Consider the following 13,308-nt stretch of genomic DNA (forward strand, 5'->3'; position numbering starts at 1 on the left):
CTTTGTTCCCTTTAGGCATCCAGGGGGTTAAAAACAACCACACAAAAATCTGAATCCAAACGGACTGAGGACCTGCTTGCTTATACAAGTAGGTCCTCCCCGAGAATGAGGGAAGTCTCACTGACTGACTAATCAATGACACTAATGGATTTACAGTGTCACGTCTGATCCCAATTCTCCCAATTCTCAGTTTTTTTTCGGCGAATCGGGCTGTTTTCACTCCTTGCGGTGAATCTGTTTAACTGAAAATGTGATGCACCCTATTCAATGTTCACTGTTCGCTGAAAGCAAACAGTGAATGGCGGCCAGTTCTCAGTTTCATGTTCGCTGCAAGTCACTGGAGTATTTAAATGGGGTTTTCACTGGGATTTGCCGAGAGTGTATTCAATGCTAGGATGGAGAACTGCTTTCTCCTGGATTTTTGCCATGATTCGCCGTTTTGCATTCGACATCTTTTTTAGGTGAACAGGAAAGGGATCATTTGAAATAAAGGGTTTTGGGGGGGAAGTTTGGTGTCAAAAAATCAGATTTTTTTTTCTAAGAAGGGGCATGCTATTTGTAATCACGTGCTTAAAGCACATTAATATATATTTAATTTTATTTTAATTTTTTTTTTTACATTTTTTTATACACTTTTGCCAGCAGGGGGCCGGGAGCCGAGAGCAGCTCATTAATATTCATTTATTCACTGCACTCTGGTCCCGATCATTACATATGCACGATCGGGACCAGGCAGTGCAGCGCTGATGATCCCAACCCCCTGCCAGCTCTTGGGGGGGCTCTGCCAGCGTCCTGGCAGCCCTCCTCAGTGTCCGGCGCAGGCAGGGAGACTTCCATCGTCCTGCCTGCCGCCTTCCCCCAGCTCGCTGCCCCTGACGAGTTGAATAGGGTGACACGGAGGGCTGGCAGCGAATGCTCCAGCCCTCCGGAACCCTGCCAATGTGCAGCGAATCCTAAACAGGATTGACAGCTGTAGTGAGGATGATGCAATACTGGAACCAGTAGCAGGTACACTGACCAGCAGGTAGAAGACTATCAGAAAACCAGGTATTCTGATAGAGGATGCAATGTCCCGGACTGGACACTAGAGGGAGTCAGAATGCAGGCACAGTGGAATGTTGCAGGTGCTGGATTAGCAGAAGTACTAGAGAACTATGGCAGCTACTACGCCTAGGACAACATTGGACTGACTGACCTCTGGCTCCAGTCTCTGGGTATATATTGGCAGAGCCTGTAGCTGATTGGCTGTTGCAGGATGATGTCAGAATATCCATTCCCGGATTGGCTGTTGAACTGTGAATCAAACCAATATGGCCGTTCCCATGTTGGAGACACAAACGATGTTTGGTGTTGATGTTGAAAGGCCTGCGACCTGTAAGAAGGCCCAGTGCTGGGAGTTTGTGAGTAACAAAGCCGCAGGCTGTGTTCGGCGGTGCCCGCTGAGATGATATTGTGGGAGACACTGATCGTGCGCACCTGGCACCATCCGGACCCCGGGACACCGTAGCGCTGACCTGGATAATAGTCTCTGAGCAAGCCTGGCCAAGCACCTAGAACAGAGATAAGTATGTCTCAAACCCTGAGTCGTGACACACAGGTTCTGTGGCTGATAACAATCAGGAGAAACGCAGGCAAGTCAGCAAGCCCTGGAACCTGTGTAATTCACATGTCCCTGATTAAAGGTACATTATAGCAACCCAGCTGTGAAGAAGTGGTCACAAATCAGCAGAGCACGTGGCAAAGGTCCCACTGCTTCCCTCTCTGGTGCACCGGCTGGCCAGGGGCGTAGGGAGGGCGGAGCCGGCGGAGCACATGCTCCGGGCGCCGAGACACCTAGCTACACCACTGCGGCTGGCTGACAGGGGTCTGGCTGTCAGGGTTCAGCGGGAAGGCAAGTGACGCTGCATGTCTTTGCTCCATTGCAATGGGTAGTGGTGGTTTTGTGGCTACAGGGTCCCGGTGCTGGGTGTCACCATAATGTTGGAGTCACTTCACTTACCTTCTACCAATCAGAATGGAGTAATCTGCCTTCTATAGCCAATATTCGGAGACCTTTAGGTATTTAGGGGTATTGCAGGAACTCCAATTCACCAGAGAAAAGTCTTTTTACAGTCCCCTGTGTGCAAGTTGTTCCCGTTCCCTGCTGATTCAGTATCAAGCATTCTCAGTTAGCCGGTTCCACAGGTCCAGCACTAAGTATCTCCTGTGAGTCCGGTCACCACTGTTTTAGTATCGAGTGTCTAATCGGAGCCTTACAATCCTGTACAGTTCTAACTGGACCAGTATTAAGTACTGCCAGTCCGGTTCTAGCTAGTGCAGTATCTTCTACCAGTCCAGTCATCGCTGATCCAGTATCAAGTGTCCTATGTAATTCCGAGTTCTTCTGGTCCAGTGTGGTTCCAGCCAGCCCAGGGTCAAGTATTTCCTACCAGTCCAGTCACCACTGGTGCAGGGTCATTTGTTCTTTGTCAGTCCAGGTTCACCCTGTACCAGACGATCAAGTATGTAATATATCCATTCGATCCAGCACCCGTTGGTCCATCATTGTGTGATCACTGCCAGTCCGGATCCAGCACCCGTTGGTCCAGCATTGTGTGATCACAGCCAGTCCGGATCCAGCACCCGCTGGTCCAGCATTGTGTGATCACAGCCAGTCCGGTTGCCGTCGGTTCAGTATCCAGTACTTACTGACATACCCCATTCTATTTCTAGGACAAGTTTCTGGTGAACCGGACAGGGGTCCGCAACCTGATCGTCTGTTGCAGCAGAATCCATACCTCCTCCTTGCAGGGGTCCCTGGTGAAGACTGCTGGTGGGGTAGACCCAGCACCGCTGTTTCAGGTCTCCTCAACTACTGGACCATCCTTTAGTTTATGAAGAAGCAGTACATCCAGCCTGCTGCATTTCAAGGCGTCAGCTCATTTCAGCACTGAGCCAAAACCCGGAACATCCTCCTAAGGCAGGGATTGGGAGCTTTTGGCCCTCTAGCTGTTGTTGAACTACACATCCCAGAATGCTTTGCTACAGTTTTAGAATGGCCAAATAGCAAAACTGTAGCAGTGCATGCTGGGATGTGTAGTTCAGCAACAGCTGGTGGGCCGAAGGTTCCCCATCCCTGTCCTAGTGTGACAGAAGCTGTAAAGTGGAAGCACACTATGGTTTATCTTGTCACCATGACCCCAGACCAGTCCCCATCACATAGTAAATGTTCACGCCCCTATCTCTTTCTAACGAAGATCTACCGGCCAACTTTCCCGCCATCAGTCATACAGATAAATGGCCCAGACAGTCTTTTATACCTTAGGCTCCTCCTCCCTCTCCCAGATTGACAGGCAAGTGACACACCCACCCTTCCTTCATTTCATAAGGGATTTCCTCACCAGTGCTCTGGTTGATCACTGACATGCTTTCAGCTGCACCAGAGTGAAGGCCAGAGGTGCAGGGCAGGTAGGACAAGCATTTTCTATAATGCAAATACATGACTTTCCTGGGTTTATCAGCTAAATACCCCTGGTTCCTCTGTAGCACACTGCTCCTATTGCCGCACAGATATATATATATATATATATATATATATATATATATAAATATATATATATATATATATATGAACTATAGGTCTGTACCTGTCAGTAAGTAGCTGTTGTTCTTCTGGGTGATTTGCATTTCATGGGCTTCTATTCTCACAACGTGATTACTAAGATACAGTAAAAACAATACAAAAAACGTTACTGCATTCACTATATTAACATATGCAAATCCTGTAACATATCAGAGCAGGTGCAACAGTGATGTTATACATACGACCCAACTGTCCTGATTTTCGCAGGTCAGTCCCATTTTTTTGGGACTGTACCACGACCCGCCCGGGGATGGCAGTGTCCCATGGTGGGGGGGGCAGATGGGAGTCCTGTAGACAGAGGGAGAGGGGGCATGACCAGCAGCTCACAGAGCGATGGCCATGCCCCCTCAGTACCGGAAGTGGTGGTGTGACACATGTGTGGTCAGTGAAGTGAAGTGACCACTTTTGTGGCAGGGAGGCAGTGGGTAATGGGGGGATGGAAAAGGGTGACAGGGGGATGGAAGAGGGAAGCAGTGGGTGTTTACTCAATGAGTTATACCCTGCCCCCCCTCCGACAGACGCATTAGCCTGATGATCAGCAACATAGAGTCGTGACCCCATGCTGAGGTGGTCGGGAACCACTTTGAGGTCAGGACCCACAGTTTGTATTATTTGATACAGAAGTCTGTATGGACCAGTAGTACTGTAGTGGTGACACATAATGAGGGTACCAGGGGCTCAGTAATACATTTAAAATCTTATTGAATTATGCAAATGTTTACAAGTGATTTTATGGTTTTACTTACTGCTTTATAACTTGTCGGACCTGCGCCTGGTTATTATCGGTGACGTGAAAGTCCAGCACAGAGGAAATGGCGGTGCCCCAATCTGACTCTCGGGCCGCGCTGTAGAAGAGATACCAGCGGCCCTCCAACTAACACAAGAGACAGTACTGTCCTGTTAGTGTCATACTGCGGCCATATTGCCCCCTCCTCCCACACACGCTGGGTACAGACACACGGGGTCAGCGTGGACAGACGGACCTGTTAGTGTCATACTGCGGCCATATTGTCCCCTCCTCCCACACACGCTGGGTACAGACACAAAGGGGCAGCGCGGACAGACGGACCTGTTAGTGCCATACTGCGGCCATATTGCCCCCTCCTCCCACACACGCTGGGTACAGACACACGGGGGCAGCGCGGACAGACGGACCTGTTAGTGCCATACTGCGGCCATATTGCCCCCTCCTCCCACACACGCTGGGTACAGACACACGGGGTCAGCGTGGACAGACGGACCTGTTAGTGCCATACTGCGGCCATATTGTCCCCTCCTCCCACACACGCTGGGTACAGACACACAGGATCAGCGCGGACAGACAGACCTGTTAGTGCCATACTGTGGCCATATTGCCCCCTCCTCCCACACACGCTGGTTACAGACACACGGGGTCAGCGTGGACAGACGGACCTGTTAGTGCCATACTGTGGCCATATTGCCCCCTCCTCCCACACACGCTGGGTACAGACACAGGGGATCAGCGTGGACAGACGGACCTGTTAGTGCCATACTGCGGCCATATTGCCCCCTCCTCCCACACACGCTGGGTACAGACACAGGGGATCAGCGCGGACAGACGGACCTGTTAGTGCCATACTGCGGCCATATTGCCCCCTCCTCCCACACACGCTGGTTACAGACACACGGGATCAGTGTGGACAGATGGACCTGTTAGTGCCATACTGTGGCCATATTGCTGCCTCCTCCCACACACGCTGGGGACAGACACAGGGGATCAGCGTGGACAGACGGACCTGTTAGTGCCATACTGCGGCCATATTGTCCCCTCCTCCCACACACACACACTGGTTACAGACACACAGGATCAGCGTGGACAGACGGACCTGTTAGTGCCATACTGCGGCCATATTGCCCCCTCCTCCCACACACTGTGGGTACAGACACACGGGGTCAGCGTGGACAGACGGACCGGTTAGTGCCATACTGCGGCCATATTGCCCCTCCTCCCACACACGCTGGTTACAGACACATGGGATCAGCGTGGACAGACGGACCTGTTAGTGTCGTACTGTGGCCATATTGCCCCCTCCTCCCACACACGCTGGGTACAGACACACGGGGTCAGCGCGGACAGACGGACCTGTTAGTGTCAGACTGCGGCCATATTGTCCCCTCCTCCCACACACGCTGGGTACAGACACACAGGATCAGCGTGGACAGATGGACCTGTTAGTGCCATACTGTGGCCATATTGCCCCCTCCTCCCACACACGCTGGGTACAGACACACGGGGTCAGCGCGGACAGACGGACCTGTTAGTGTCATACTGTGGTCATATTGCCCCCTCCTCCCACACACACTGGGTACAGACACACGGGATCAGCGTGGACAGACGGACCTGTTAGTGCCATACTGTGGCCATATTGCCCCCTCCTCCCACACACGCTGGGTACAGACACACGGGGTCAGCGTGGACAGACGGACCTGTTAGTGCCATACTGCGGCCATATTGTCCCCTCCTCCCACACACGCTGGGTACAGACACACGAGGTCAGCGCGGACAGACTGTCCTGTTAGTGCCATACTGTGGCCATATTGTCCCCTCCTCCCACACACGCTGGGTACAGACACACGGGATCAGCGTTGACAGACGGACCTGTTAGTGCCATACTGTGGCCATATTGCTGCCTCCTCCCCCACACACTAGATACAGACACACGGGATCAGCGTGGACAGACGGACCTGTTAGTGCCATACTGCGGCCATATTGCCCCCTCCTCCCACACACGCTGGTTACAGACACACGGGATCAGCGTGGACAGACTGTCCTGTTAGTGCCATACTGTGGCCATATTGCTCCCTCCTCCCACACACGCTGGGTACAGACACACGGGATCAGCGCGGACAGACGGACCTGTTAGTGCCATACTGCGGCCATATTGTCCCCTCCTCCCACACACGCTGGGTACAGACACACGGGGTCAGCGCGGACCTGTTAGTGCCATACTGCGGCCATATTGTCCCCTCCTCCCACACACACTGGGTACAGACACACGGGGTCAGCGCGGACAGACGGACCTGTTAGTGCCATACTGTGGCCATATTGCCCCCTCCTCCCACACACGCTGGGTACAGACACACGGGATCAGCGTGGACAGACGGACCTGTTAGTGCCATACTGTGGCCATATTGCCCCCTCCTCCCACACACGCTGGGTACAGACACACGGGATCAGCGTGGACAGACGGACCTGTTAGTGCCATACTGTGGCCATATTGCCCCTTCCTCCCACACACGCTGGGTACAGACACACGGGATCAGCGTGGACAGACGCACCTGTTAGTGCCATACTGTGACCATATTGTCCCCTCCGCCCACACACGCTGGTTACAGACACACGGGATCAGCGTGGACAGACGGACCTGTTAGTGCCATACTGTGGCCATATTGCCCCCTCCTCCCACACACGCTGGGTACAGACACACGGGGTCAGTGTGGACAGACGGACCTGTTAGTGCCATACTGCGGCCATATTGCCCCTTCCTCCCACACACGCTGGGTACAGACACACGGGATCAGCGTGGACAGACGCACCTGTTAGTGCCATACTGTGGCCATATTGCCCCCTCCTCCCACACACACTTGGTACAGACACACGGGGTCAGCGTGGACAGACGGACCTGTTAGTGCCATACTGCGGCCATATTGGCCCTTCCTCCCACACACGCTGGGTACAGACACACAGGGTCAGCGTGGACAGACGGACCTGTTAGTGCCATACTGCGGCCATATTGCCCCTTCCTCCCACACACGCTGGGTACAGACACACGGGATCAGCGTGGACATACGGACCTGTTAGTGCCATACTGTGGCCATATTGCCCCCTCCTCCCACACACGCTGGGTACAGACACACGGGGTCAGCGTGGACAGACCTGTTAGTGCCATACTGTGGCCATATTGCCCCTCCTCCCACACACGCTGGGTACAGACACACGGGATCAGCGCGGACAGACGGACCTGTTAGTGCCATACTGCGGCCATATTGTCCCCTCCTCCCACACACACTGGGTACAGACACACGGGGTCAGCGTGGACAGACGGACCTGTTAGTGCCATACTGTGGCCATATTGCCCCTTCCTCCCACACGCTGGGTACAGACACACGGGGTCAGTGCGGATAGATTGATCAGGGGTCCCCTCACCTCTTTCTGTGGCAGCTGATGGGTGTAATCACTCAGGGACCTGCATGCTGGGGATGGGTGACTGATAATGCTGGACGCCAGCAGCAGACAGAGGAGCAGAGAGCGCAGCAGGAGCGACATAGTACAGCCAGTAACTGTCACCACTCTCGCTGCACTTATATATAGGGAGGAAGAGGAGCAGCCAGGGGCAATGTCTGTCTATTATACAAACACACAGAGCAAATAGTCTGCAAATGACAGAAATACCTGAAACCATGAACCATTTGCCTTGGACCAGGGGGTGAATATCCAATGGAGGAGTATATAATAGAAACATTCTGTCTGTATACAGAAATGCTCAGGTAACGAAATGTGAAGAACTCATTGTACAGGGAACAGTAAATTCTTAAAAACTTTTAGTTTTATTTTGGCAGCCATCATATTTACTCAGCTGTTACAATATCACCCACATACGCAGTGTCCTAGTTGTTAAATGACAAGCGATATTTTTAATCGCTCGCTGTCAGATTGACAGACAGGGGGCGTTTCGGGGTGGACACCCGGCATTTCATTGGCGTGCCCTTTAGAAACACTGGGTGGCTCCCAGGGAACGGCGATGTTCCCCTGCCTAGTGCTTATTCTAGCATCCGCTATCTTTGAGAACCCATGCAGTTCCTGTTCCCTGCCTGTGGTGTCGCTGTCTGACGTGGTGTTTCTAGTACAGGTCTGGTTTGCATATCAGTGTTGACATTGGCATTTTGCGGATACCATTTAATGAAGCTGCCAGTTGAGGACCTGTGAGGTGTCTATTTCTCAAATTAGAGACTCTAATGTACTTGTCTTATTGCTCATTTGTTTACCGGGGCCTCCCACTTCTCTTTCTTCTCTGGTTAAAGCCTGTTCGTGCTGTTCTCTGAAGGGAGTAGTACACACTGTTGTAGGAAATGTTAAGTTTCTTGGCAATTTCTCACATAGAACAAGAATAGACTGTCAAGTTTCCCATCAAAGGGGGTTATTCTAGTTCATTCTTTCTGACAAAATCCTTCTTAGATGGACAAAACCATGTGCACTGCGGGTGGGGCAGATGTAACTTGTGCAGAGAGAGTTAGATTTGGGTGGGGTTTTTCTTCAAAGTGAGATCTATATTGCAGTGTAAAATGAAGCAGTCAGTATTTTCCCTGCACAGAAACAAAATAACTCACCCAAATCTAATTCTATCTGCACATGTTACATCTGCCCCCCTGCAGTGCACATGGTTTTGTCCATCTAAGAAGGATTTTGTCAGAAAGAATGAACTAGAATAAACCCCAAAGTTCTCTGTGTCTGGCCATTTTGAGAGTATTATCGAACCCACATATGTGATGCTCCATATACTCAACTAGCTCAAAGGAAACACAGTTTTATAGCTTCTCTAACCAGCAAACCTGTTTTCAACTGTGCTAACATAATTGCCCAATGGTTTTCAAGGGTTCTAATCATCCATTATTAATTCTAACGTATTTAGCAAACACAATGCACCATTAGAACACTGAAGTTGCTGGAAATGGGCCTCTATACACCATATTCCTTTACAAACCAGACATTTGCAGCTAGCATAGTCATTTAGCACAATAACAATGTATAGTATAGAGTGTATTTCTAATAAATATAATGCCATCTTAATTGAAAAAATATAGTGCTTTTCTTTAAAAAATAAGTAAATCTTTTGAACGATAGTGTAGGTGATATCACCTCCAAGATCCAGCAGTAGGAGGACACTATCACACAACACAGTAGCATATTACTGGCATGGTAGGGCTGTTCATCGACCATCGATGATACACAATTGATGGTATATGACCAATGTTGAGTACTTTTGCCATCGATGAGGTAGAACCAGGTGGTTTCCCAGCATCAGTGATGCAGAAACAAGGAATCTCTTTTTACAAAGTGGGACACCGAGCTTAGCTCCGCCCATGACACTCCTGTAAACCTCCGTCTGCCATTGGCCCACAGCCTTCTGTATTGTAAAGCAGGGGTGACCACCGATGGCCATCCCTTTGGGGCGGCTTCCAAAAATGTGTCTAATACAGTGGTCACAGGAAAGGCATTGTGAGCCATTGTATAACCTGTGTATGTAACATACAGAGGCGTAATTCTGGGAGGCAACGGAGTCATCTGCCGCCAGGCTCCTGCTCCCAAGGGGGAACCTCACCTCCCCTGTGAGTTTGAGTCAGTTAATTGAAAGCCACCAATATTGCTTCTGTGGCTGACTCCCCTCCTAACATTATTTCTGCAAGTGTTACAACCTGTATTAGAACCCATGACCTGTCTTACTCCAGACAGACACCTTACTGACAGAGCTATTTTGGGGGCACCAATATTTACCTTGCCTCCAGGCAACTGGGATGAACTTATGCCACTGGTAACATAGGAATATCCCAGGCATGTAATCCAGGCTGAGGTCAGAAAACACAACGGCTGTTCAGTAACACACAGCTCAGCAGCCACTATGGGCCTTATTTCTGTTGACTTGCTCCCCTGCACGTTCACACGGGGGAGCAATGTTTTCCCTCTGTGCATGCGCATTGCTGCGCATGTGCATATGCTGGTGCGAACCATCCTGTTCCCACCTAGCAGTGCGGGCGGGGGGCACAGAGGCGTAGCTAGGGCAGGGTTGCCGACTTTTTCTGTCTCCTCTCCGGGAGAAGCCCGGAGAGGAGACTTCCAGCTGCAGGTCGGGGGCGGGGCTTGAGCTTTACATCATCAAGCCCCGCCCCACGGATCTCTGTGGAGGGGGCGGGGCTAAAATGACACGATTTTAGCTCCGCCCCCTCATCTGAGACCCGCGGATTGACAATTTCAATCCAAAAGGTATGGGGAAGACGCCGCAATCAGGGTGTGGCGTGGGGGTCACCCGGAATCCGGGAGGATTGCCCACCTTTCCGGGGGGGCCGGGAGGAGGACCTGATTTTCAGGATCCTCCCGGTAATTCCGGGAGGGTCGGCAACCCTGAGCTAGGGTGGCACCGGCTGAGCTTGTGCTCCAGGCGCCAACGGTTTGTAGAGTGCCCCCCTGTTATGGCCAGCCATAGGCGAGATGTACTAACTACTGCCGCCGCGGAAAGTGTCCTTCTCCATGATCATGGCCTTTTCTTTGCATACCTTACCGCCTCCTCACCACCCATGCAGACCGTCTGCAGGTCCTCTATAGACACGGCAGTGAGTGGTGGGCCCAAGTGCAAAAGAACAATTTAGCCCCACACCAGTGGGTGACAGTGGTACAAGCTGCTGGTCTAGACAGCAATGGGCCCCTGCTGTGTACACACAATCTGCATAAGATCCAGATGCGATTACAATTTAGACTATCTGCATACAATTTACACTATCTGCATTCAATTTAGACTATATAGTGCAGATCTGCACTATATAGACAGGGCAGCCAAGACTTTCTGGTTAAGATATGGGAGCGCGCATCTTGAACGCATCTGGATCGCTTGGGATAAAACCCATACAATCTGCATGAGATCCAGATAAGATTTTGACTATATAGTCTAAATTGTAATCGCATCTGGATCTTATGCAGATTGTACTAGTGTGTACACAGCATTATGCTGTGTACACACTAGTACAATCTGCATAAGATCCAGATGCGATTACAATTTAGACTATCTGCATACAATTTACACTATCTGCATTCAATTTAGACTATATAGTGCAGATCTGCACTATATAGACAGGGCAGCCAAGACTTTCTGGTTAAGATATGGGAGCGCGCATCTTGAACGCATCTGGTTCGCTTGGGATAAAACCCATACAATCTGCATGAGATCCAGATAAGATTTTGACTATATAGTCAAAATCTTATCTGGATCTTATGCAGATTGTATCAGTGTGTACACAGCATAATTATGCAGATTGTATCAGTGTGTACACAGCATTATGCAGATTGTATCAGTGTGTACACAGCATTATGCAGATTGTATCAGTGTGTACACAGCATTATGCAGATTGTATCAGTGTGTACACAGCATTATGCAGATTGTATCAGTGTGTACACAGCATTATGCAGATTGTATCAGTGTGTACACAGCATTATGCAGATTGTATCAGTGTGTACACAGCATTATGCAGATTGTATCAGTGTGTACACAGCATTATGCAGATTGTATCAGTGTGTACACAGCATTATGCAGATTGTATCAGTGTGTACACAGCATTAGTCCTCAGGGGCCCCGGTGCAATGCACCTGCTGCACCAATGGTAGTTCCGCCTCTGGTCTCTGCTACCGCCTCCTCTACGCAGCGGACCAGTCTACTGCCGCCATGTAGCATGTGGGCCGCATGGGCAGATGTCCCGAACTCCAGACATGCGCACTCTGGCCCGGTGCTCGACATGGACTAGACCCCAGGTGGTCAGCGCGGGCAGTGGGGAGGCGGTATGGTATGCAAAGAAACAGCTGGAGAAGGACACTTTCCGCAGCGGCAGTAGTTAGTACATCCCGCCTATACGCGTGTGCACGGGGGGGGGGGGGCAGTGGTGCCCTGGCTGCGGTGGTGACGGGCTAAGCCCATGGGAATGCCCTATGAATCATGGGTGTTCCCATAAAAACTCTGGGCATTCCCATAGAAATTAGGTGGTGATGCGGGTGCCAGGGGCGGGCAGCTGACATCAGCGGATGTGTCAGTTGCCCGCTCTGTTCCCGTACAGGGAGCACGCAAAACTAAGGCACCTGATAGTGTCTGCGTTTTTCGTGCACCTTCCAAATCATTCGATCGAATGACTTGGCCCCCGCACCCAAAGCTACGAATGGATCATAGTTGCCTACCCTCCCGCTTTTAGCGGGAGTCTCCCGCGGTTTGAACCTTTCTCCCGGTCCCCCGGAAAGTCCCGGCATCCTCCCGGTTTTTCAGCCTTCATGCTGAAAAATTGGACTGCGCATGCGCAAGTCCCAAAGTGCCGGGGGTGGGTGCTAGTTGCCAGCGTGACGTCATGACATACCTTGCGTTATGGCGTCGCTTTCCTGTGTGATGGCCACCGCGGAGGCTATCAGCATGGTCTGTAGAGCGTGCGTGGCAGCCACTGCAGGGTAGGGATGGGTAATCATATGATGTTTCATCGGTAACATCGGATTTATGGTTCCAATGTTCGATGTTTAACCCTGCAATGTTGAGGATCCAATGTTTCATCACCATCGCTAGATTTTCCCCCCGATGTTTTTCTCAATCTTCCAATGTTTTTTCTTTTGTGTGTCAATGTGTGCTGCTTTCAATGCTTTGCAGCCAGCTCACTCTCTCCTTGATTTATATTCATTAAAATCTTAAGAGACTGATAAAAAAAACAACATTAACAAACATGACAGTATCACTGCTGGCTGGGCTTTCATATGTGTGTGTGGCTGTGTGCTGCTGCTGTGGGTGGTAGCTGACAGTGAAAGACAGTCTGGCCAGCCATTCAGCAGCAGCACACAGGACAGCCCCACCCCTGCCTCACTGCAACTGGTGCTGTTAGTGAGTCACTGGTTGCTATGATGGCTGGCTCTGCAGCTTTTGGGAAAATTT

The 13,308-nt window shown here is 50.9% G+C and overlaps 2 protein-coding genes across 5 annotated transcripts in view; one reads left to right on the top strand and one right to left on the bottom strand.

Moving 5' to 3' along the window:
- The window catches only part of LOC146036331 (uncharacterized), a 42,310-nt gene extending 34,342 nt beyond the window's left edge, over positions 1–7,968 (bottom strand). For 3 of the 4 annotated variants that reach the window (XM_083160280.1, XM_083160279.1, XM_083160281.1), the window contains exons 1-3: positions 7,791–7,968; positions 4,369–4,496; positions 3,627–3,697 (exon numbers count right to left, since the gene is read on the bottom strand). In XM_083160280.1, the coding sequence (XP_083016406.1) occupies positions 3,627–3,697; positions 4,369–4,496; positions 7,791–7,910 (319 nt within the window). In that variant the 5' untranslated portion in view covers positions 7,911–7,968. The remainder of the gene's footprint in view (positions 1–3,626; positions 3,698–4,368; positions 4,497–7,790) is intronic. The other variant, XM_083160278.1, reaches the window with a different exon arrangement.
- The window catches only part of LOC146036335 (uncharacterized), a 62,442-nt gene that overhangs the window by 36,525 nt on the left and 12,609 nt on the right, over positions 1–13,308 (top strand). The gene's annotated exons all lie outside the window — the stretch shown is intronic.

The sequence above is a fragment of the Crinia signifera genome, chromosome 9, assembly GCF_055691185.1.
Source record: "Crinia signifera chromosome 9, ASM5569118v1, whole genome shotgun sequence".
Lineage (NCBI taxonomy): Eukaryota > Metazoa > Chordata > Amphibia > Anura > Myobatrachidae > Crinia > Crinia signifera.